At 34.3% G+C, this 25,748-nt stretch overlaps 3 protein-coding genes across 5 annotated transcripts; 2 read left to right on the plus strand and 1 right to left on the minus strand.

Annotated features, from left to right (window-relative positions):
* Window positions 1-456: 456 nt before the first annotated feature.
* LOC126681117 (uncharacterized) lies at window positions 457-8,493 on the minus strand. 3 transcript variants are annotated; one of them, XM_050376504.1, is made up of 16 exons: window positions 8,392-8,493; window positions 7,103-7,396; window positions 6,897-7,025; window positions 6,591-6,798; window positions 6,248-6,394; window positions 5,534-5,608; window positions 5,107-5,178; window positions 4,656-4,727; window positions 4,332-4,403; window positions 4,163-4,234; window positions 3,717-3,788; window positions 3,026-3,097; window positions 2,513-2,656; window positions 1,651-1,722; window positions 1,353-1,499; window positions 457-928 (listed from the first exon to the last, which is right to left on the minus strand). In XM_050376504.1, exons 2-16 carry the CDS (start codon window positions 7,298-7,300, stop codon window positions 744-746), a joined length of 1,737 nt encoding a protein of 578 aa, XP_050232461.1. In that variant the 5' UTR covers window positions 7,301-7,396; window positions 8,392-8,493; the 3' UTR covers window positions 457-743. The 3 variants fall into 3 exon arrangements, with proteins under 3 accessions (XP_050232461.1, XP_050232459.1, XP_050232460.1); XM_050376502.2 differs by having other exon boundaries at window positions 5,519-5,608; window positions 8,392-8,492; XM_050376503.1 differs by lacking the exon at window positions 8,392-8,493 and adding an exon at window positions 7,990-8,130 and having other exon boundaries at window positions 5,519-5,608.
* Window positions 8,494-19,268: 10,775 nt separating this feature from the next.
* LOC126682509 (uncharacterized) lies at window positions 19,269-22,974 on the plus strand. The gene is made up of 10 exons (XM_050378226.2): window positions 19,269-19,738; window positions 20,095-20,160; window positions 20,270-20,450; window positions 20,658-20,854; window positions 21,197-21,247; window positions 21,340-21,431; window positions 21,698-21,816; window positions 22,174-22,268; window positions 22,472-22,576; window positions 22,664-22,974. Exons 1-10 carry the CDS (start codon window positions 19,418-19,420, stop codon window positions 22,799-22,801), a joined length of 1,365 nt encoding a protein of 454 aa, XP_050234183.1. The 5' UTR covers window positions 19,269-19,417; the 3' UTR covers window positions 22,802-22,974.
* Window positions 22,975-23,806: 832 nt separating this feature from the next.
* LOC126680570 (homoserine kinase) lies at window positions 23,807-25,283 on the plus strand. Its single transcript, XM_050375712.1, has one exon. It carries the CDS (start codon window positions 23,968-23,970, stop codon window positions 25,075-25,077), a length of 1,110 nt encoding a protein of 369 aa, XP_050231669.1. The 5' UTR covers window positions 23,807-23,967; the 3' UTR covers window positions 25,078-25,283.
* The last annotated feature ends 465 nt before the right edge of the window (window positions 25,284-25,748 follow it).

The following is a 25,748-nucleotide window of genomic DNA, read 5'->3' on the forward strand; positions in this document are numbered from 1 at the left end:
GTCTATGCTCTGACCTTGACAAAATCCAATTTTGTGATTTTAGCTGCCATATTATATTCATCAATCCCTCTGCTATAAATGTCATAAACAACAAAATAGTGTGCTTCAGAAGAAAAAAAAAACAGGTTAATGAGGACATCCTTAATTGACCCCTATCAAATTTTTTAACTATGTTGAAATTTGCAAGAATTAAATATCAACCAGTTCAAGAACGGTTTTTATTTTATTGCTCTCTTTACTTTTAATCACATCACCTCTGAATAAAGTCAAACAGAAAATTATTTAATCATATAACGTTATTGATATCTGCAAAGAAAATTAAAGATTCTATCTATAAATAACATATGAACATAATTTATATAAAATCTACACAGGAAAAGAAAAGACATGATGCACAAGCTGAGATATCTAGGATTCAACCAGAAAAAAATGAAATTAGTTCAAAGCTCATGAGCATTTGGTTTGCAAACAATCTGCATAATTCAAGTGAACATATTGTCAGAGTATATACAAAATGTTCTTTTTTAATAAACAACTTGCGGAGGAAGCTTATATACAATTTCTTTCAAACTGTATCAACATGAAAGAAAGCTTCACATAAGATGCAAGTTTAGAGCTAGCATCCCATCACCACCCATATGTACAATTCATCATCATGTTTTTTAAGCTTCATGTTTTTTTCCATGATATAAAATCCAAGCCAACGGAACCTATTTACGTAAAATCTCATACTGCCTCCTCGGCTACTCAGGCCGGTAGCTCACTAATTGAGGGAGGTCTGTTGACTGCAGCTTTTTAATATCATTTGCTGTGACCTTGCACGACTCTAAGGTCAATGATTTTAAGTTCTTCAGCGGCTTCAGATGCTGTAATCCCGCACTGGTTATACGCGAATTTGACACGTTCAATGATACCAGTCCTGTCAACCCTGCATGAACAGAGATATATGAGTTGAACTTGTGATTTTTTTCCCTAGAACTTGAACATTCCTACAGAGATGTAGGGGTTATAAGTTTGTCAAATGTCGTTGCATTCTGGATTGTAAATGAACAAAAATTATAATTACTGATTCTGAACGCTAACAGATAAAAAATTAATTGAACAAAAATCAACATAAAAAGCATGTGCAGTTCGAGCATATAAAGAAAAAAGTGCTTGCCAGGAAACTTCAAGCATTTAAAGAAAAGAAAACTATGTACAAGCACTGGCCCATTTTATAAAAAGTATTGAGATGTTAACCAATGATAGTGTGTTAGCCTGTTAGGTACTAGGACGATGATCCAGTGCCCAACATTAATTTAAAACAATTAAAATGAAATAATTCATCTAAGGGAAAATACAGTGATTGTTACCAGAAATTAGTTCCAACGATTTATCAGTTAGGTTGCAGTTTTGGGACAGATTGAGCAATGACAGGGACGAAAGATCCTTTATGTTCCTGATGCCAGCATCAGTTAATCCTCCACCGCATATTTCCAACGATTGCAGATTCTTGAAATCTACATTAAAACAAACACATTAAAAAACCGTGCGAGGTAGGCAGAAGAGAAGGTAATTGATGCAAGACTAAACAAAAAACACATTCTTAATTTCCCAGTGATGCCATGACTACACATGATCTAATATCAACAACGAATGCTTATAACGTACTTCTCAAATAATTGGTTCCAGAATCTGTAATACGAGCTCCAAAGAGATCCAGATGGGTCAATCCAGTCAAACCTGTAACAGACAGATGCAGTCAGTTCATGCATCTCTTCATCAAACTAGTTTAATATATTTAAGATCTTAAATAAATGCAAACATGACCAGAAAATGAGTACTTCATAATGCATACACTATAGATTGCTGCTTAGAGACTAAGAAACTAAAATAATGGGGATTCTTTTTTTACGTAGAACATATAAGTATAACACTCAAGAACAAGCATTTGAAATTTTAGTTACTTTTTTTTTAATATCACATTATCAGATTGATGAATTCAAAATTAGATATGCAATATTTAAAAAATATTTTTCAAATAATTTTATATTACGAGTAACGGCGCATTGTTACCAAGAGCCACTACTGGTAGCAATATTTTATATTTCGTTATTTTTTTTGTGATATTTTAAAAAATAACTCCTTAAATTTATTAAATAATTGATTTTTTTACAATAATTGATTTTTTCACAACAGTTCAAAGTTAAAACAATAAAGATCCTCTCAAAGGTTATGGCTTGTAGCCTACCATGACCAAATGGCTTATATTTCATAAGCAATCATATATACTATATGCTTCAAATTTTAAGTGCATTTTAGAAACTTGTTGCAAGCCTCTGCCAAATAAATTTTAGCAGAAAAATAACAGAGACGGGCATATTTGAACAAACACATGTTGCTTATATATGATATATTTGAACCATCACCAAGAAATACCACACTAGATTTTAAAGATAAAGATAGAAAGATCTCAAAGAGCTAGCTAATTTAAGGAAAGAGTTTATAGGTACCATTTTTCAAATACACTTACTTGTCAAGGCTGCAAGTCCACTATCTGTAATTTGTCGAACGTCTAGATTAAGCGATCTAAGAGATGACAATCCAGATAGTTTTCTTATACCTCCATCTGTTATCATAGTGAATGAGAGATTTATACTCTCCAAATTGATCAAATCTGAAGAAATAAACAAGTAAACAATAGGTTATGCAATGCATAAAAACCACAAAAAAGATTAGACACAAGCTCATAACAAGAAGTGCTGAAGTATTATCCACAGCAAAAAACCGTCTTTTGGTGAATCATGAAGTAAAAAATTCCCCAAAGAGTACGGTTGATCAGACTCTTCAACTTGTTTATCTAGCATCATAACTTGGTTTATCTTGAATCATGTAGATCGTGCGATATTAAATCTAAAATTAGGTATATCAAACTCCATAGAAAACATATATTTGCTTTCCTTCGTCTCCAAGAACTCTCACGAAGGAATAACGTTTAATCAATTAATTTACATTTCAATCCACAAGTAGGAAATAAATTTCTAACCAGAAAGGTGGCGGAGCCCAGCACTTCCAACTTCAGTATCTGACAGCACTAGGCATTTCAATTTCCGAAGGCCTGAAACCAAGTGACCAAGCAACGTTCAAAAGTTAGCCTTCTGATAAAGAGCAGAAAAGGAGAAAACCATTTAATTATGCAAATTAAACAACTCAGACAACATTGTCTTTTAAAGCTGGAAATAATTTAGTATGTGTGTATGTTTGACAAATCTATTGAAAGCTTTTCAAAAACCTGTCATTATCAATCTGTCACTGTAATAAAAGCTATCAGTTTCAACAGTAGAATTTTCAATAAACACTAAGAGTCTTGACAACTAAATATGTGGTCATTTTACTTTTTTCCCTTTCAAGAATTTGGAAGTGATCATAATGCAGTTTTCAGTAAACAAAGATCACATGTTTGCAATTGAAGGTAGGGACGTTTAAACCTCCAAAATGTGGATTCAAGACAGTTTCATAACAAAGTATACTCTAACTGAAGACTCCATAAATTCAGTTTTATCTACACGGAGAATGCATGCACAGCGCACACGCAATGAATCACGGATACATATGACCTTTGTACAGAAAAAAAAATCTTATGAATATGGTTCTAGAGAACATTTGATTAAAAGAAATGAAAGAAAAATTATCCAATTAAAAAAGATGATAAATCTATGGGTAAACCAATTAATGACCTGTTAAATTAGCCAGCCCCTCATCATTGATTGTACAAGAATCCAAGTTCAAGCTCTCCAAATTAATCAAACCTGATCGAAATAATATAGAAAATTAGTTACAATGAGTACATGTAGTTCAAAAAACGTAGCTGTAAAACATTACTTTGAAAGTTTATAATGTAATCATTGCACAGCCAATTCATATCATCAAAGTTTAGAAATGGAACTGCGAAAATTCCAGGAAAAGCGAAAAGGCGCCCGATAAATTGTTACCTTTTCCTTATTCAGTTTCTTAGTTTCTTCTTGTTTTTAAGGATCTTTAAACTTTTAAAAAAAATCTTTTTGAGAGAATGAAATATTTTTTGTCGTTCAGAAACACTAGCTACAGTTATAGAAACATATAAAAATAATAATCTACACTTCTGGCATTAAAAAAAAAAGATGAAGAGCAGCAGATAGACTACCCTTTAGGTGTACCAAACACGCATTGGAGATGTCATTGAAGCCCAGATTTAATACCTTAAGTTTTTTGAGCTCTGCGGAAGACAAGGCAAGTCATAAAGTAGGATCCTCCCGTTAAACATGACATTAACTTTCCATAAGATAAAACTGAAGCATATGAATGGTACTTACTGGAAAAACCTTCACATCCATCATCAGAAAGATGGCATCTGTTGAGATTCAGATATAACAGAGAAGCAAGAGCTGCAAAAAATCATGTAAAAACAGAAATCAGGTTACGACAAATCCACATCAAACAATTAATTAAACATACTTAACAACATAAAGAAAGTCTTTCAAACTTTTAACAAGAATAGAGTCATCATAGTATAGTTCACCACACATCAAACATTCAAGATCACAAGAAAACCAGGCCAATTAAGCATCAAAAGCCACTCTCGAAGCAAACACTTGGGTGGGTCGATAGCATGTTGAGCAGTGGAATGGACTACAAACCTGAGAGAGTACTTAAGCATGCAGCGGTAACTGGGCACCCCTCCAAATTTAGTAAACTGAGCTTATGCAAACCTGAAAATAAAATGAATTGTGATCAACTTCTTTAATATTTTGGGATCTAATTATCAGCTAAGATACTAAAATGACAGAGAATGAAATCTTACGGAACCAAACAGTTCATGGGCATCATCGTAAACCGATCTTAAGAAAATAATACTTAGATAAGGCAGATTAACTAAGCAATTCAAAAGCTAGTTGTATGCTAAAATGATCATTAAAAGCTATAAATAAAGTAGATTCGATTCAACCAATTTTGACCTTCGGCCTATGTACATCGTATAACTTCCTCACTTGCTAAACAAAGCAAGCAAGAAATGTTTCCTGTGTCAGTTAGTGAGGCCTAATTCTCTTTTTGACACTAATATAAATAAAAGAAAAAAAAACTCCATACCTTTCAAATAAGAAGTGCCCAAATCTGTAACCTTGCTGCAAGAGAGTTGCAATTCTTTCAAATTTGTCAGCCCTGTATAAAAAATTGAATTGGCTCAAATTCAGAATTAACTTCACACTTTTAATTTTAGCTTTTCTAGTCAACAGAGTTAATTTCCTATCATGAAATTCTCAGGCTTCATGAATCAAATTTGTAAATAGTAGACATGAATTCTGAAAAGGAAAGAGACTAAGATGTCATATATAGGGAGATAAGCGAATGCAAGTCCGAAGTCAGCAACGATAACCAATACAAGAAACACAAAAAAAAGCTCCATTAAATTGGTTAGACAGAGGATTAAGATATCTAGTGCCGCACTTCACATATACATTCATTTTTCTGAGAAAGGAAAACAAACGGAGAAATAGAATACCAAAGAGCTCATTACTAGAGAGATGCTTCATATCATCATCTGTTATGCAGTTGCACCATTTAATACTAAGGGATTCCAGCTTCATCAAACCTGCAGTAACACAGATGTGGAACAGAAGTAAAGATTAACCAAAAAGCGAAATATCAAAAGCATAGTGATTTTATAACTTGAGAGCTTCATTGTCATAAATTCCTTGATTGCAACACCTACCGAGCACTGATACTAACATCTATCTAGATTTAAATTGTCACAAACTGGCACTTGTAGTTGCAAGTACATCACAGAATATGCTTAATCACACTACACATGAACAGAGGTTTCAAGGATCTCAAACATATTAATCCGATAGTCGTAAACATGGAAAGCTTTTGAAACATAAAAAAAAGCATCAATAAAATTATTTAACACTAGGTAGCTCTACACAATTTAGAGTTTACACAAAATCCTGTTAAACATATGAGAATTTTAAGCTTCTTTAAAAAATAGAATGGAAACGACAAATTCATATTATTTGACTAAGCAAAATCCTATGAAAGCTCAATCTGTCCAGATTGTCCTCTTAATATTTGATTAAAAAAAGAGTTGGACTCTTGTAAGAATGAGTCACAACAAAACATCATTAAAAACAAAATACAAAATTTAGCATAAAAAGACACATTTCTTATATAAATGTCAGTGACAAATTTGTAATTTTCAAACAACGTTAAAGTGCTTTAAAGTGGGCAATACCTTTAAGATGACCAAGTCCGCCACCAATGCCAGGACACCTCTCCAGATCCAATTTCACCAAGTTAACCAAGTTAGCAAAGGCGCTCATTCCTTGTGCTGTAATTGAATTGTTTCTTCTAAAACTCAAACTTGTCAAGTTTGTGAGGCCTGTATATTATTCAGAATTTATAATGTTACAAAAAAAATTAAATTTATTTCCATTTATTATATGTAATATATATAAGGCTTCTATGTTGTTATCCTTTGCCAGTTTCTAAGAGTTAAATGATTTAAAGAAATACCATAAGTAAAAACTAGCCTACTGAGAGAGAGCTGAAGAAGAAAAAGAAAGGTTATTACTTACCGCTGATTTTACCAAGTCCGAGGTCTGAAATCTGGTCACAATAATTAAAATTTAAGGCTTGCAGGTTTTTACAGTCTTTAAAATGAGCCAATCCAGAATCAGTTACATCTGAACCAGAAAGATCCACAGAAAGTAAAGACATCCCTTGTGAAGAGATAACAGCCATCCAGCTATCATTAACCCCGGAACATCCTCCCAAGTGAAGATCCTGTTAAAAGCACAATCAGTTCAATAGCATGCGATATTCAACACTCAGCAGCGACAAAGATCTTAAAAAGAGTTTGCACATGTCCCACCAGACATTACCTGGAGAGCACAATCCCGAAAAGCTTCAAGAAGGAGCTCATTCAATTGTTGAGAATATGCCAATTCGTTAAAAATTTGTTGAGTAATATCCCTTGGAAGCATAGAAAACGTATTGTAGTTATTTATGTCCTGTTTGAGTAAAAAGCTCAAGCAATCAGTCCATATAACAATTTGAGGATTCAGATACCGTACTAAGGAGAATATACCTCGCATATTTTTTGGATGCATAACTCCATGAGGGATGGATATTTCTGACTGCCTCGCTGTAGTTCATAAGCAGGTCTTGGAAATGAAGTTGCTAACCACTTTGAGCTTGCGCTTTTGCTGTATCTTCTAGAAATGCCTCTTTGTAAATTATCATCATTGTTTAATTGATTCCTCTTCCTAGAACAGGCTCCCCCCATCGAATTATAATCAATTTTATGTCATAAAATTCGGCAGCAGAACAATGCTCTAATCCATTCAAATACCAAAAAGGAAAGCTGACACTCCCCTTCAACCTGCACAAATGAGAATAAAGTACTTGCTCAGCCCACACCAATAATTCAAATGAAATTCTTTCTTTTAAAGAATTAAATATGCACTAGACAGCATATTAGAACATCACCTATAAGAACCGAAATAAACTGTTTGCTAAAATGCAGCAGGTTTTCTCATATTAATTTACAGACAACCTTTAACATAACATTTTGAGACGCTCTAATGTACCAAAAAGGCGTAGAAAACAATTCTCACTCATCAAAAAAAAAAGTTCCCAAAATGTTTTCTAATGAAGGATTGCATACCACATTCAAACCAAAATTGCATAAAACGTAACTAAACTCAATACAATGATACTGCAACTCATAGTATCATGAGTCAGAACCAAAGATTGAATAAGCTGCAATCTCCTTCCTATAAAAGGATCCAAACCTACCATAGTTGCACTAATAATTAACAACCTAATGTAGCACATGAATCCCTCAGATTAACCAAAAAAAGCCAGAAATTAGGTACCCCACTTTTCACAACACAATAGTATTACATCACACAAGGGGGACCATCATCATCATCATAAATAACAACCATCAATAACTAAACTGTCAAAATTTACCATTTTCAGCAAAATACATGAGCTCAGTAGCCATCACATAAGTAGGTAAAAACAGCTTCAAATACTTAATTTAACATGCGATTCTGATCAAAAAAAGTAATTTTTTTACAAACCCCATGAAACAGAAGAAGAAAAACAACAAAATTCCAGTGTCCAGCTAACAAAAAGAAAATAACAAAGGTTAAAGATGAGAACTTTACAAAAAAAACAGAGCTCAATCATACAAAACTAATTCTAAAACTGAAACCCAGAAACCAAAAAATAAAAACTTTCTTACTGGAAACATAAGTTAAAAGAAAAAGAATCGTTTTCCGGGAAAACAAACAGACTGCAAAAAAACCCACAAATCAAAAGTACAAGAAAACGAAAGAAAAACAAAAAAGATTGAATCTTTATCAGTACCTTAAATGATGATGATGATCAAAAATTCAAAACACAAACAGAATTATTGAGAAACAGTGTCACACATACACACAAGACTTATAGAAGTATCTCTGTCTGAGACGGAACTGAAAGTCCACATGCCCATTCGATGGTCGCCACGTGGAGGAAGGTACGGTGGGATTAATGTTAGGTGCACTAGAAGAGAAGATAAGAAGAATGGTGGGTCCGGTTCTGTGTGGGTCCCATTGAGAATAGACTCTTCCCTTTGCTTTATCCACTACCGTATTAGTGGGGCCCATCTAGAGTTTGATTAACCTTTCTTTTGAGGATAGTACACGCAAAGTTTGTTTAATTAAATTTGTTTTTTTGTTTGAATTTGGTTATTCTTTTGTGATTAATCATGTTAATGATTAGGTTTGAGAGCGTAATGGTAAAGTTTTTAATTAGGAATTTGTTAATTGAACTATTAATGAACTACCATTGTGTATAAGATAAAGTTAGAATTGTGCCCCTATCGGGGAAAAAATTTGTTGTATGGACTAATACCTAATGTATGCATTACATTTCATATTGTATTATTTTTTAGAAAAATCATATTGTATTTTTAATTCATATACTTTTTATAAAAAACTAATCATATCCATATATAATATTTGATAAGGATAGAATATATTCTGTTGTAACTACTTGATAGAGTCCTATTCTTAGACTAGTTCTTATTATAGTGTAACAGCTATAGAGTGTAATTCTCTAGTATATATGAGACCTGATGTAACTCATGTTCACAATGCAATACAATTGATATTTATCATGGTATCGGAGCTGAAGCTTAACAGCTAGAAGTTTTTTTCTTTTCTTTTTCTTTTCATGTCATCTTCAAATTCTTCTTCTTCTTCTACCTTAATCACCATGGCAAATACCACTCATATTTCTGCTCACCCACCGAATATAGCTCATCAACTCCCTATCAAACTAAATTCAACCAATTATCTCTTATGGAAAACTCAATTACTTCCTCTTTTCATAGTTATGATCTTTATAAGTTTATAGATGGCACTTGTGAAGCACCCCCTATGAAGATTGATGATCAAATCAGTCCTGCCTATGAATCGTGGTTTAGACAGGACCAGCTTGCTTTGAGTTGGATAATAGGATCTATGTCAGAAAGTTTTGTCCCACAGATAGTCGGAGTATCAACATCACATGAAGCGTGGTCCAAACTTGAAACTACATATGCTGCTGCATCAAAATCTCAAGTGAGAACACTCAAATCCAATTTCTACAAACTTGAGAAAAAGGCCACAGAAACTATTACGGCTTATGTACAACGAGCCAAAAGTATGTTTGATCAAATGAATGCTCTTCGACACCCTGTTCCAGAAGATGATCTCGTACGTGTTATTGCAAATGGTTTGGGTCCGTTATATCGACCATTCAATCGTTCATTAGAAAACAGGTCCGATGATGTATCTTTTGAAGATTTGTTTGGATTACTTCTTAGTGAAGAATCAAATTTGGCCGATGAAATTACACCACAGAAAGATATTTTAATCCCAACGGCGCATTACACTAATGCACCTTCAATTTTGGGTCGACCCCCCTCTTTCCGAGGTCGGGGCAGTCGAGGCAGAGGTCGAGGAGGTCGATACTATTCGGATTATACGAATGGCAGAGGGTATAGTTCAAGACCAATGACACCAAATCCGGAAAGCTCTTATGGAAGGGGTTTTCATTCACGTCCCCAACAATACAATTCTTCTTCACAGGTCACCTGTTATAATTGCTCTGGATTTGGTCATTTTTCAAATCAATGTCCCACCAATAAACCTTTCTCACACCCAACCAGACAATACAACAATCCTAGACCATCAGCCAATTATGCTTCATCTTCACCATCACCTTATTCTCAACCGTGGATATTGGACTCGGGGGCCACTCATCACCTTACGGCAGACATGGAAAACTTAGCGGTTCATTATGATTATCATGGTTCTGATAATGTCACAATTAGCAATGGTAAAACAATTCCTATCTCTTCTATTGGTTCTTCTCAATTCTCTTCACATAATAATAAGTCTTTTTTATTGCAAAATATCTTATGTGTTCCAGAGGCATGTAATAATCTTTTATCAGTTCTGATTTCACTCGAACTAACAAAGTTTCTCTTGAATTTTTTCCTGATCATTTTGACGTGAAGGATATCCGCACGAAGGAATTAATCCTTACAGGCCCGAATAAGAATGGATTATATACATTGCCTTTACAAAGAGAGTGTTCATCTTCCTCCAAAGTTCAAGCTCATCATTGTTCCTTGAGTACATGGCATGCTCGTTTGGCTCATGCGGCAATTCCTACTGTCCGCAATGCCCTTAATAAATCAGCAATTAAGTTTGAGTCTTCTAGTCATTTATCTTTATGTCATGCTTGCAGTCTTAGTAGAATTCATAAGTTGCCTTTTTCTTTGTCACAATATCAAGCCGAGGGTCCATTAGACTTGATTTGTTCTGATGTTTGGGGCCCTGCTCCTTTTATATCTTCTGAACATTGTCGTTATTATGTTCTATTTTATGATCATTATAGCAAGTATTCTTGGATTTTCTTTCTCCGTTTTAAATCTGAAGTTCTAAATGTATTCATCAAATTCAAGCATATTGTTGAAAAATTCTTTAATCGTTCAATTAAACAGTTTCAGGCTGATTGTGGTGGAGAATTCCAAGCATTAACCAAATATCTTAGTGATAATGGAATAACACAACGTAGCTCTTGCCCTAAGACACCAGAGCAAAATGGTTGTGCTGAACGTAAACACCGACATATAGTAGAAACTGGACTTGCTCTTATGCAACATGCCTCTGTTCCCACCGAGTATTGGCAACATGCCTTTGACACTGCTGTCTTTGTCATTAATAGACTACCCACTCCTCGCCTCCAAAATAAATCACCATATGAAATTCTTTTCTCTTCTCCACCAGATTATCGTGAACTTAAGATTTTTGGATGTTTATGTTATCCGTGGTTAAAACCTTATAGTCAGAATAAACTTTCTCCTCGTTCTAAAGCATGTGTTTTTCTTGGATACAGTAAAATTCATAAAGGTTATCATTGTCTTGATCTTGCAAGTAAAAAATTATTTGTCTCACGACATGTCCTTTTTGATGAACAGGTCTTTCCATATGCCAAAGGTGATGATTCCCGATCCAACCAATCTGCATCAAAATCGGACCCGGCTACAATTTTTCTACCCAACTTATTTCACGTTACTTCACCACCTGCTTCCTTATCCCAACCCTCAAATCCTTCACATTTGAATTTAAATAGGACCACTTCTACTTTATCTCCACCACCATCCACTGATAATGATACCTCATCTCCACAAATTGCCATTCCATCAAATAATCCACCTCTTTCTCTTATTGTTGATCTTAGTAATATTCCTTCAAATTCTATCTCTAAAAATACAGCCACCCCTTCTTCAGATATTCAGCAAACCCATCCATACAATACAAGAACAAAAACCGGCAATCTCAAACCCAAAACTTTTTCAGCAGCTCTTACTCTCTTAGCTGAACCTTCATCATTTTCTCAGGCTATTAAAATCCCAGAATGGAAGCAGGCCATGCAAGAAGAGATTGATGCATTATTGATTAATAAAACTTGGTCATTGGTACCTTCTGTTTCAAGTCAGAATGTCATTGGTTGTAAATGGGTATATCGTTTAAAGCAACATGCAGATGGATCACTTGCACGTTACAAGGCTCGGTTAGTAGCCAAGGGATTTCATCAAAGGCCTGGTATTGATTTTTCTGAAACATTCAGCCCTGTAATTAAACCTGCTTCTATTCGACTATGTTTATCAGTTGCGGTGTCGAAAAATTGGAAAATTAAACAACTTGACGTTTCCAATGCTTTTGTTCATGGCTCTCTAGACGAAGTTGTTTATATGCAGCAGCCTCCTGGGTTTGTCAACTCTGCATTTCCTAATCATGTTTGTCAACTTCATAGATCTCTCTACGGTCTCAAACAGGCGCCTCGTCAATGGTACAAATGCCTTACATCAGCATTATTTGCCAATGGTTTTCAAGGTTCAAAGGCTGACTCCTCTCTTTTCCATTATCATAAGGGTTCGGTTCAAGCATTATGTCTTGTGTATGTTGACGACTTGATTCTTACCGGGAACAATGAAGCTTTTCTTTCCACGTTGATTGAAAACTTGAAGACCAAATTTGCCATCAAGGATCTCGGCAATCTCCATTACTTCTTAGGTATGGAAGCTACTTTTAGTTCTAATGGCTTATTGCTTACACAAAAGAAGTATATACATGATTTGTTGACTCGGGCCAACATGACAACTGCAAAGGGACTGAATACACCATCTTGCACGGCAAGCAAACTATCGATTCATGATACGAATTCCTTCTCAGATGTTACACTTTACCGCAGCACTGTTGGAAGTTTACAGTATTTATCCTTGACTCGTCCAGAAATATGTTATGCTGTCAATAAAGTGTCTCAGTTTATGCACTCTCCTAAACTCTCTCATTGGCAAGCAGTAAAACGTATTCTACATTACTTACGCTCTACTCTTGATCATGGTCTTTTGATTCAAAAATCATCCACTATGGCTATTAATGCATATAGTGATGCAGATTGGGCAAGTGATATTGATGATCGGAAATCAACTACAGGTTTTGCTATTTATCTTGGTTCGAATCTCATTTGTTGGGGGTCAAGAAAACAACGCACTGTTTCTCGATCATCTACGGAAGCCGAGTATCGTGCTTTAGCCATGACTGTCACGGAAATTCATTGGATTGTTTCATTGCTCACTGATCTCGGTTTTATGGTGACAACATGTCCCAAATTATGGTGCGACAATCTCAGTGCTACCTACTTGACAACAACACCGATTTTCCATTCCCGGTCTAAACATTTGGAAATAGATTTTCATTATGTTCGTGATAAAGTTTCAAAAGGTGAAGTTCAGGTCTGTTATTTATCATCTGAAGAACAAATTGCTGATGTTCTTACAAAACCTTTGAGCAAGGATCGTTTTCATAAATTCCGTTTCAAGTTGTGTGTGCAATCTTCCCCACACAACTTGCAGGGAGGATGATAAGGATAGAATATATTCTGTTGTAACTACTTGATAGAGTCCTATTCTTAGACTAGTTCTTATTATAGTGTAACAGCTATAGAGTGTAATTCTCTAGTATATATGAGACCTGATGTAACTCATGTTCACAATGCAATACAATTGATATTTATCAATGTTTAACTAAAAGATACTAAGCTGATTTAAAAGAAAATAAAAAGCTTAATTATTTAGAAACCTCTGACTCTGACATTGTAAAACGGCAATTTTATTTTATTTCGTATGTTCGACTTTCAATATATCTTAAAGCGTCAAATTGACCTCTTTTCCTTTGAATAACATTCAAAATAAATCATTTATAAATCTACCAACGAGCTATAGCTCAAATGGTATAAGCGCTGGCAGCAAACTGCTAGGTCGTGGGTTCGATTCCTCCCACAAGCGCTCCCCCCTCCCCAATTATAAAAAAAAAACATTCAAAATAAATCATTTATATTTAAAAAAGGCTAATCCCCTGAAAATCCCCTCACCTTTCAATCCCCTTTCGTTTGCACCCTCACCTTTTAAAATCGCCAATTTTACCCAAATTACCACCTTTCACTTTCAATTGCACCCTCAAAATACTAAATTGACCTCTTTCTACTGGAAAAAATTCATATCAATACTTTATATTTTAACCCATATTCTAAATAATCTTTAATGATAAAATTTCAACAATACAACCATTTTCTCTATAAAAAAAATTTCAAAAATCACTAAATTTCACATCCACTTTTATTCAATTTTACCGTTTTAATTCCACAAAATTAATTTTTTTGATAAAATATTTAATGATTTTTAACAAAAAAAATAATCAAGTTACACAACCGAAAACCGTGACCCACCGATGCCCATCTATCACCGGAAAATAATCCGTCCAAAAATGAAATAAATATTAAAAATAATTTTTTACATCTTAAATAATTAAATAAATAATAATTTTTTTAAAAAAAAAATTATCCGGAGAAGACGACCGTCTTCTCCGGCGGACTGACCCACCACAGTGGGTCTGTCCATATGAGAACAGACCCACCGTGGTGGATTTGTACATGCGCTTGGTATGAGAGCATCACACTCGCAAAGAAGCAATTCGTTCAAATCCATAGAATCCTTGAGGCTTTGATTATTTTCCTTATGCTTAAGCAGAGCTGGAATGTCAAGTCCGTTTGGATTCTTGAGAGCACCAGTAATGTCACTGACAGCGACAATTTTGCCTCCTTTCTCATGAACAAACCTGGCCGCCCAAGATCCCACATTCCCAAAGCCCTATATGCCATAAAACAATTTGTTAACATTTAAAACTATAAACATATAATCTTGTTTGAGTCATATAAGAAGCTCAATGAACAAATCTGGATAGCAAATTTTGTGAACATTGATTTATATTTAATATAAAAAAATTAACTGTTAAAAATTTAGGGAAGATGGTGTTTTTATTTAAAATTTTAATATTGGGTATCATTTAAAATAGTTGTTGAAATATAAGGTATGGATCTGAACTTTTTCCAATGAAAAAGGTCAATTTAGTACTTTAAGGGTGCAATTGAAAGTAAAAGGTGGTAATTTGGGTAAAATTGGCGATTTTGAAAGGTGAGGGTGCAAATGAAAGGGGATTGAAAGGTGAGGGGTTTTTCAGGGGATTAGCATTTAAAAAATCATATCCATATGTTTCAAAAAAATTGATGTTTTAAATATAATAAAAGATCCCTTCCTATCTACAAATTCAAAAAAATAATACTAATAAATATAATAATGTAAACTATTTAACACATATTAATTGTATTAAATTTTTTAACGGGAGTGGATCACCTCAAGTCCAAAAATTCTTCCATTTCTCTCAAGTTCACTTAGATGTTTGCACCTAAGTAAAATGATAAAAATGAAGGGAATTAAATGTCATTTTGCTTATGTGTTAAAAATCTAAGTGGATTTGAGGAGAATGGAGGAAATTTGAACATGAGAGATGTCATTCCCTTTTTAAACAAACAACTTCGAATATGTTGCCGACTTTTCTCGGACTGCAACTGATTTGGAGTCGCCACCACTCGTCCTTCATGGAAGACGAGTGGCAGCGGATCCGAGAGCTCGCGGTGGCAGGTTCGAGAAAGACGGTGGTGGATTTGGACTCGGAAGTATTGGTATGTCTGTTTTGATTTATTAATTTTTTAATAAAAATTAATTTATTATATATATCTAATTAAATATTTACTTATGACATATTTGAATTTTTTAAAAGTTAAAGGACTTGTTTGAATTTGTTCAAGTAAAAAAGAATATGATATTGTTTTTAAATTTAGTTGTTTTGAATGTTTTCATCCTTATAATAATAAAATTATTCAAAATTTTCAATTTATGATACAATTTATGAAAATCAAACATACGAAATATGGTACGATTGGGCGTTTTACAATGTCGAGGTGCGATTGAAAAAATTGCAAGTCAAAGGTTTATGAGTTATTAGGCCAAAATACTAGTAATAAAAGCAAAAAAAATTTAAAAAAACATCCACCTCTTGATCTTTTGCAATAAACAAAAAATTATGCTGCCTAAGCAAAAATTTATGCAAACTGAGTCTGTGTGGTTGGTTGGCAGTCTCGTAAGCTGCTACCGCACGGCCTTAGTATTAATTTCGAAAATTGGCTAATTATTTAGGGCAATCCTCAATTAAATTTACTAGTTCAGTTCTAATAAATAGTATATTTATCGATCTCATGAAATTAATAAAAATTTCCTGTATATAGTGTGGTGACAGTCTCTTGGAAGAAATACTTGTGTGAACCTAGTTCGCCACGTAGGATTGTGAACTATTCATTAAATGCATAACACGGGGTGGTGCTATTTTCAGAGCAAGATTTGATAAAGACAGAGCAAATCTTTTTATGATGACAAATTCACCCTTATTTATGATGAATCCATATCTCTCTTATTTACAAAAGAAGGATAATTTTGTAAAAATATGAAGATTTGTTCTGTCCCTATCAATTCTTGCTCTGGACTCCATAACACGTGGCGTAATTAAATATTATAACCAATCAATAAATATAACATTCATTAATAATTTTTTAATTAGAATTAAATGATATATAATAATTGGCTATGACATTTAATTACACCATATGTCATGTATTTAATTGATGGTTCATAATTCTACGTGGCGAACTAGGTTCACCTAAAAATTTCTCCTCTCTTGGGCTGCCACCACAGAGTCTTAGTATCAATTTTGAAAATTGGCTAATTATTTAGGGCAGTCCTTTATTAAATTTACTAATTTAGTACTAATTAAATAGTAACGGACAATATATTTTTTTTTTTTTGCCAAAGATAATAATATATAAATATATAAGAAGATAGGCCATCTCATGAAGAAAATGACCTACCTTGAACAAAGAAAATAAAAGTGGACTTAGCGGCTACTAATTGAGCCATCCAATTACACATTCGTTTAACAAATTAAAATACCCATACATGGATAATTTGCTAAACGAACGGTAGCAAATTAATAAAGTCTAGAGCTAAAGAGGCCAAGAGGAATGAGCAAAAACTTGATTAAAAGTTTAACCAATTTTGTCTGTTTAAAAGTTTTCGATTACTTCAATTTAATTGATTCAATTAAATTAATAAAAAATCAATTTAATTATAGTTAAGAAAAGTCAAAATTTAGTAAATTAAATTAACTTATTCTTTTAAATGTTTTTACCAGTTTAATTACCTAATTCAATTATTTTAATTTTATATTGTTAAAATCTTAATTAACTTAATTTTGGTTAATTTAGTTAATTTGATCGATTCAGTTAAAGATATAATATAACTAGGTCGACGCCCACGTATTGCGCATGTATAAATTATTTTTAAAATTTTTTAATTATATTTTTTTAAAGTTTTAATATGCAATATTATTTGAAATGTTTTAAAAGAAAGTTTGATTCTTTTTTTTACTATAAACGTATGGATTGTCTTCCGGGATTGTTTAACAATCGGTGTATAATAGTTTGAGAAATGTGATTTTATAATATTTATACTTTGGCCTAATTATTTAAAAAACCCCCATCTTGTAACATTTTTTCGTTTATACCCCGACCTAGGAAAAAATTCATTTGTACCCTTTTTTTGATTTTTCGTTTTTAACTCTACCCTAAAACACTAAATTGAACTTTTTTTCTTTAAAAAAAAGTTTAAAATAGTCCTTCGTTTTTAACCTATATTCTAATTAGACTTTAATGTTATTATTAATACAAAAATACCTTCTTCTTTATAAAATTAAAATTATAATAATTATGAAATTTGTATTATCTATAAATAATTTTTAAACACAAAACCGTAAAATTATATAATTTTTTTTTTTAAAAAAAAACAATCGAATTCTCCGTTCGGAGGAGGAGGAGCCCGCGGCTCCTCCTCCATGGAGGAGGAGCTGCTCCTCCTCCATGGAGGAGGAGCTGCTCCTCCTTGCTGTCAAGGAGGAGCAGATCGCTCCTCCTTGCTGTCAAGGAGGAGCTGCTCCTCCTTGCTGTCAAGGAGGAGCTGCTCCTCCTTGCTGTCAAGGAGGAGCTGCTCCTCCTTGCTGTCAAGGAGGAGCAGATTGCTCCTCCTTACCTGCCAAGGAGGAGCGATCTGCTCCTCCCTGACATGGAAGGAGGAGCGATCTGCTCTTCCTTCCATGAAGGAGGAGCAGATCGCTCCTCCTTGCTGTCAAGGAGGAGCGATCTGCTCCTCCTTGCTGTCAAGGAGGAGCAAATTGCTCCTCCTTACCTGTCAAGGAGGAGCGATCTGCTCCTCCCTGACATGGAAGGAGGAGCGATCTGCTCTTCCTTCCATGAAGGAGGAGCAGATCTGTGCTCCTCCTCCATGGAGGAAGAGCGGGTCGCTCCTTCTTTCGAGCGACCCGGAAAAAAATAAAAAAATAATTTTTTTTGTAAAAAAATTCGTAGCGATGTATAAATTGAAAGTGTACGGTGGTTTGTCGGAAATGTTTTTTTAATTTATTTAGTTTTTTTAATAAAAATTTAAATATAATTGATTTGTTGGATTTATTTAAACATTTTTAAAGTTGAAGGACTTATTTGTATTTTTTCAAACAGAAAAAAGATGATATAATCCTTCTATTTAATTATTTTTAATGTTTTCATCCTTAAATTAAATAAATTGTCAAAAAATAAAATTTTGGGGTACAGTTGAAAACGAAAAATCAAAAAAAGGGTACAAATGAATTTTTTCCTAGGTCGGGGTATAAACGAAAAAATATTACAAGGTGAGGGTTTTTTAAGTAATTAGGCCTTATACTTTAAGGATTTCATGTGTCAAAATAATGTTTCCTAACTCGAGCATATAATGTGGTCGTTGCAGTTTATGCTATAATTTATATAATTTTCACAATTTTAATGAATTAATTATATATATTTAATATTGATAATGGTTTATCATATATATGTAAAACCAACAAACTTCAACTATTTCCGAGTAAGTTGATGTTCAAAATGATAATTGTACTAAACATCAATTATGTTCATATTCGGAGGAACTTGAATGCCGATGCTTGAGAATGGAAATAGGAAATTAATCCCAAAAAGCCTTGTACCTGTTTTTCTATTTTGGGAGCTTGCAAATATGTGATTGTTTTTATTTTATCTAGGTCAATTCAATTCCTCTATTACTATTACTAACAATGAAACTTCGAAGCTTTCCAGATTTTACCTTAAACATTAAATGTTCAAAAAATTATGGGTTTAAATTATAGTAACTCTGTAATTTACAAATTACAATTAACAAATTGAGTTTTCGAGAGGTACTTTATTTATCCACAAACAAAATTATCTAAACCTCCCAAGAACCCCAACTCTTCTCATCTTCTCCTTCTCAAAGGACATAACACAAACAGAACACCTGCAAAAATCTTACATAATTCTCGTCAACACTATGGCTTCTTCACTCTCTCTAGACTTAGCCACTACCTTCTTATCCTTCACTTCTCGCCGCCAAACCCCACTCTCCAGAGTTCCTACCACTGTTCTCCCTCTACTACTAAAACCCAAACAAAAATTATATCTCAAACCCACGCCGCTCTCTCTCTCTAGAATTGTTTTTTCTAAACCTCTCCGCCGCAGGTTCTCCGTCTCTGCCGCTTCCTCCTCCGCCACTGCCGCCCCTCAGAGTGAGGATTCCGATTTGGCTACTAATATTCCTCCTGATAATCGAATTCCTGCTACTATTATTACAGGGTTTTTGGGGTCTGGCAAGGTATAAATTTGTTTTTTTTAATATGTATAGAGATATTTGAGTGTTTTGTGTGAAACCCATTTGTAATTACTACTTGAATTGTCAGTGAAGAAATGAAATTTATTTGCTTTACATGTGGGTGTTGGGTATGCTTATTAGTTTCATATGTGGATAGGTTTTTGAGTAGGGATGCAAATTCTTTTGTAAAATCCGTTTCTATGTTGTTACGTTTTCGTTGAAATGTAAGCTAAAAGACCTCGGCTTTTATTGGTACTAAACTGTGTCTTAGTAGCTTGTGCTATTATAAAGCTTTATTTGTCAGCCTCTTCTGGAATTGGATTGTTAGTTGATGTCATTTTTGTTTTGCTGATGAGCAGACAACGTTACTTAATCATATATTGACTGCGGACCATGGGAAGCGAATAGCAGTGATTGAGAATGAGGTATAAATTATTTTTTATATAATAGCATTTAGCATTTAAGTTTAGTATGTGTAGATGAGTAACTAGTAAAAAAAAGATGAGTAGTTAACTGTTATAATGTCAATTACAGTATGGTGAAGTCGACATTGATGGTTCTTTAGTTGCTGCAAAAACCACCGGAGCCGAGGACATTATTATGTTGAACAATGGTTGTCTGTGTTGTACAGTAAGGGGTGATCTTGTGAGGATGATTGGTGAATTGGTTGATAAAAAGAGGGGGAACTTCGACCACATTGTTATAGAGACTACAGGTTAGAAACTAGTCAAAAAGTACGTACATACACATGCAATGTTATTTATGTTTAGGGGAAACTGCTATGCGACATGATAATATTTACTGGAAATGGCTTGGCTAGCCTTTATGTTGTCTTACCTCCATAATATTTACTATTATTTAAATTCATTGCATATGATGCTTGAGCTGTATTATAGTACAAAACTTATGTGCAATTTTACAGGGCTTGCAAATCCAGCACCGATCATTCAGACTTTTTATGCTGAGGATACGATTTTTAATGATGTCAAGTTGGATGGTGTTGTAACCTTAGTTGATGCTAAACATGCCACTTTGCATCTGGATGAGGTAAAGCCAAAGGGAGTGGTCAATGAGGCTGTGGAGCAAATTGCTTATGCTGACAGAATTATTTTAAATAAGGTACTTTCCTGATTAGCAGTATATTTGGTTTTAATACTTTGGCACAGTTTGTAGCATTGGCAGACTACTTTTCAAATCAATGCACTGGCTTATGGAACAGTTGATCTTACTTGTGGTTTCTAAATCTGCTGAGCACATGCTATTAACTTCACCTTGCTTTTATGATAATCACGCCAATGGTATGAAATGATACACGTGCTAATCTTGCAACCATATTTACTGCATAGTGGTTACATTTTGTAGGAATATCCAATTGAAAATATGGTGAATCTCTAATTTAGTTATTAAACATGCTGCATTGCACTAATTCTGACTGATGTAGTTCTATGTGTTTGCTACTAGACTGATCTCGTTGGTGAGAAAGAAATTGCTTCTTTGGTGCAGCGGATTGGGGTGAGCACCCTTGTTTTTCCCATCAAACCTTTATTCTATTGCTATCAACTTATCATATTTTGAGCACCTGCGCTTGATTCTCCCAAATGCAGAACATCAACCGCATGGCTCATTTGAAGCAAACACAATTTGGAAAAGTTGACTTGGGTTACGTCCTTGGTATTGGAGGGTTTGATTTAGAGAGGTTAATTCTTCACACTAATTTCCTGTTCTTGATTTATATATATTATTAAAATATTGAAATTTTTAGTTTTTAACTGTAAAATTGCTGTCCTTTTTTTTCCTATGGGATTTGATTCCTTATGTGTATCTCTTCATTTTCCTTTTGTTTTTGCATATTTGATTTGTTTGATGAAGAGCTGATTAGATGTGAGGAATTATGTGAAACTTGCCTGTTGAAGGGCTATAGATGGAGGAGGGGTTGGCTAATGTTATCTGTTTTCTTCTCAGAATTGATAGTGCTGTAGATGCAGAGGCTGGAAAGGAAGATCATGCCAGCCATCATGATCACGAGCGCCACGACCACGGCCATGATCACGAGCACCATGATCACGACCACGACCATCATGGTAAATTTCTTTTTGCACAATCCTTTTTTATTTTAATGGTTTAATACCAGCTGCATTTAGTGTTATCTTTAAATTCTTGATAAATAAAACCATAACATACTGATTGGTGCTATCTAGTGAGTAGTGGCTGGCTGGAAAGTGTATTGTGTTTGATCAAGTAAACTAATATTCATGATTGTCCTTTGTCCATTTTTGCATTTTTACAGTGTGACAAACACATCCTAGGTTTGTTTATTTTTGGTATATCTGCTATTTTGTCAGACTTGCTAATTTTGGAATTTTTATAAATTAGAGGTGCCACTTTTCCTCTGGTTATTTTTTGAACTAATTAGAATATGTATGGATGCAATTTTGCAGAACATCATGATGATCACCATTCGCACGATCATACTCATGATCCCGGTGTTTCTTCAGTCAGCATAGTATGTGAAGGGATTTTAGATTTAGAGAAGGTTGGTTTTCTGTGTCTTGCATTCAAATTCTACACTGCATGTGTTTTCAAAAAACTCTAATTTTATGAGCTAATCTTGCCAAATGGCGTCAGCATTTGCTGTTGTTCTACGGCTACTTTCAGGACTTGGCTTTTTTAGTTTTGATACTCTTGAAGTGTAAAAGAACTGATTTTTTTATAATGTTCGTCACTTGATGTTCTCAGGCCAACATGTGGCTTGGTAATTTATTGATGGACCAAAGTGACGACATATACCGTATGAAAGGTCTTTTATGTGTTCAAGGCATGGATGAGAGATTTGTGTTTCAGGTAAGCTACCATTCTGGATATCTAGATTGCTTCCATTTTAAATGAATGTAATTTCTTGATTTACTCGAGTATGTTACTGTTTGACAGGGTGTTCACGACATATTCCAAGGTTCACCAGATCGGTTGTGGGGCGAAGATGAACCCAGAATAAACAAGATTGTATTCATAGGGAAGAACTTGGATAAAGAAGAAATTGAAAAGGGTTTCAAAGCCTGCTTGCTGTGATTGCTAACTCAAAGTCCAATTATTGTATCTCATTACTTTGATAAAGTGATAACTGATGTATGTTAAAATTGATGATAATATTTATAAATGATTTGTACACACTCAGAATAAAAACTATAGTTCATAATAATCATTGTGTATAAGCAGTCAATTGATGTGCTTCAATCATGTCAGTTAACCTGGTCTTTATGAGAAATGTTGGTTTGGTTCAGCTGCTCTTACAGAGTTACAGTTGATGCCTATAGTGGAAAGCTTATATGAGAAAACAAATTGTTACTAAAAAATGGCTCAATTGTTTTAAAAATCATGAATATTAGTGTTAACACTGTTTCTGTGTCTACATTAGTATTTTTTATAGGCTTAATTTCTTAAAAAAACCCCACCTTGCACTTTTTTTTCGTTTATACCCTGACCTTGTAAAAACACCATTTGTACCCAATTTTGGGTTTTTATGTTTTATCCCTATCCAAAAGCATTAAATTGTACTCTTTTCATTTAGAAAAGAGTTAAAACATACTTTTTTCTATTTTTAAAAACACAAATAAATCCTTAAACTTAAAAAATGATCAAATATATCCAAATAATTAATTAATTTTTTTAATTATATAAAATAATAAAAAAATTAAAAAAATTATTATTATTTTTAATTTTTTTGTTAGAAATATTTTTTAAAAAACTAAAAAAATTAAAAAAATAAACAAAAAATTCGGAATTATTTAAAAAAAAAAAAAAAATTATTATTTTTAATTTTTTGAAGAAGATGGTATTTTTGTACTATTAATAACTTTAATATCTAATTAGTATATAAGTTAAAAATGAAGGATTGTTTTAAACTCTTTTTCAAATGAAAAGAGTACAATTTAATGCTTTTGGGTAGAGATGAAACATAAAAACTCAAAATTGAGTACAAATGGTGTTTTTATAAGGTCAGGGTATAAACGAAAAAAAAATACAAGGTGGGGTCTTTTTAAGGAATTAAGCCTTTTTTATATGAAAACCGTTGGTATTAAAAGTTTATGTAAAACACTAGAATTGGTGATTTTTGAAAGCAATTAGGCCAAAAAAAGAACACCAACTTTAGTTTCAGACATTGCAGCAGAACTCACCAACTCCTCCTCCATCTTCTCTCTCTACACTCTTTCATAACTTTCTCTCTCTAGTAAACCATGGCAATCTGTTTCTTCTCACCCTTAAAGCCCCTCCCACTCTCCCCTTTCCCCCACACCACAAAATCCTCCCCTCTCCTCCGCTGCAACTTCTCTCTCCCCACCACCATCACCACCACAACCGAACCCGAACCCGTTTTCACCTCCGTCAAGTCCTTCGCGCCCGCCACCGTCGCCAATCTGGGCCCCGGCTTCGACTTCCTCGGCTGCGCAGTCGACGGACTCGGTGACTTCGTATCCGTCACCGTCGACTCCTCAGTCCACCCGGGCGAGATATCAATTTCCGAGATCTCCGGAACTCATGCAAGTAAGAAACTTTCCAAAAACCCTTTATGGAACTGTGCTGGTATTGCTGCTATTGCCACCATGAAAATGCTTAATGTTAGATCAGTGGGTTTATCTTTGACTCTTGAAAAGGGTCTGCCTTTGGGTAGTGGGTTAGGGTCCAGTGCCGCCAGTGCCGCGGCGGCCGCGGTGGCGGTTAATGAGATTTTCGGTGGGAGATTGAGCGTTAAGGAGTTGGTTCTTGCTGGGTTAGAGTCTGAAGCTAAGGTGTCTGGTTACCATGCTGATAATATAGCACCAGCTATCATGGGTGGTTTTGTGTTGATTCGGAATTACGAGCCCTTAGATTTGATGAGATTGGAGTTTCCTGAGGGGAAAGATTTGGTGTTTGTACTCGTGAGCCCGGATTTTGAAGCGCCTACTAAGAAAATGCGGGCTGCGTTGCCTACTGAGATTGGGATGCCTCATCATGTTTGGAATTGTAGTCAAGCTGGGGCGTTGGTGGCGTCTGTATTGCAGGGCGATTTGGTTGGTTTGGGTAAGGCGTTGTCGAATGATAAGATTGTTGAGCCTAAAAGGGCGCCGTTGATCCCTGGAATGGAGGCTGTGAAGAAGGCTGCTATTGCTGCTGGGGCGTTTGGGTGTACTATTAGTGGAGCTGGGCCTACTGCTGTCGCAGTGATTGATAGTGAGGAGAAAGGGAAGGAGATTGGGGCGAAGATGGTGGATGCTTTTCTGCGAGAAGGGAACTTGAAAGCTGTGGCTACGGTGCAGAGGTTAGATAGAGTTGGTGCTAGACTTGTTGCTAGTGTTCCATATAGATGACGAACTTTGTTTTGTTTTTGTTTTTTTAGCTTGTTCTCCTTTGTTTTGTTTCGTTTACCACTCTTCATTGGTTGGAATTTTTCTTGAAGATGCTTTCTAGGGGTAGATGGTAGTTTTGGAGAATGCAAAATGAGGAGGAACTGTAATCTAGTGTTTGCTGGATTTTCTAATGCCATTAATAAAAGGTTTCATCCCAAATTCCAAAATGTTCATGATTAGCAAATATTTTCACTAGTGACCCTTGTGCTGGAAAATAAATGCCGATTCACTAGTTTATCCAACTAACACTTCGGTTCACTTTGTTGTTTTTTCAACCTCATTCAAGTATGCTTTGTTCTTTATTATTCCTGAAATGAAAGGATTTTATATTTCCAGGCAAAGATAGAAAGTATTTTCAGTAGCAGATGATTTAGCATATGCATGGGTGCAAATTGTATACTAATATTTATGAAATTTCATTATATATGCTATTTGGTAATATTGGAGTGAGTTGTTGCTTTGCACTTTGTAGTAAAAAAATTGAGCATAAGTTATAAAGTAGAGAGTTCTGCATCAGTCTTCTGTTAGCTATGTTGAATATATGTGGGTTTTAATTGTAATGCCATTTTATTTATTTTCCTTATATTGTAAATTGTCCTTATTGTTAAAATGAGTTGGTGTTACACTAGAGT

Source organism: Mercurialis annua, linkage group LG5 (genome assembly GCF_937616625.2).
Source record: "Mercurialis annua linkage group LG5, ddMerAnnu1.2, whole genome shotgun sequence".
Lineage (NCBI taxonomy): Eukaryota > Viridiplantae > Streptophyta > Magnoliopsida > Malpighiales > Euphorbiaceae > Mercurialis > Mercurialis annua.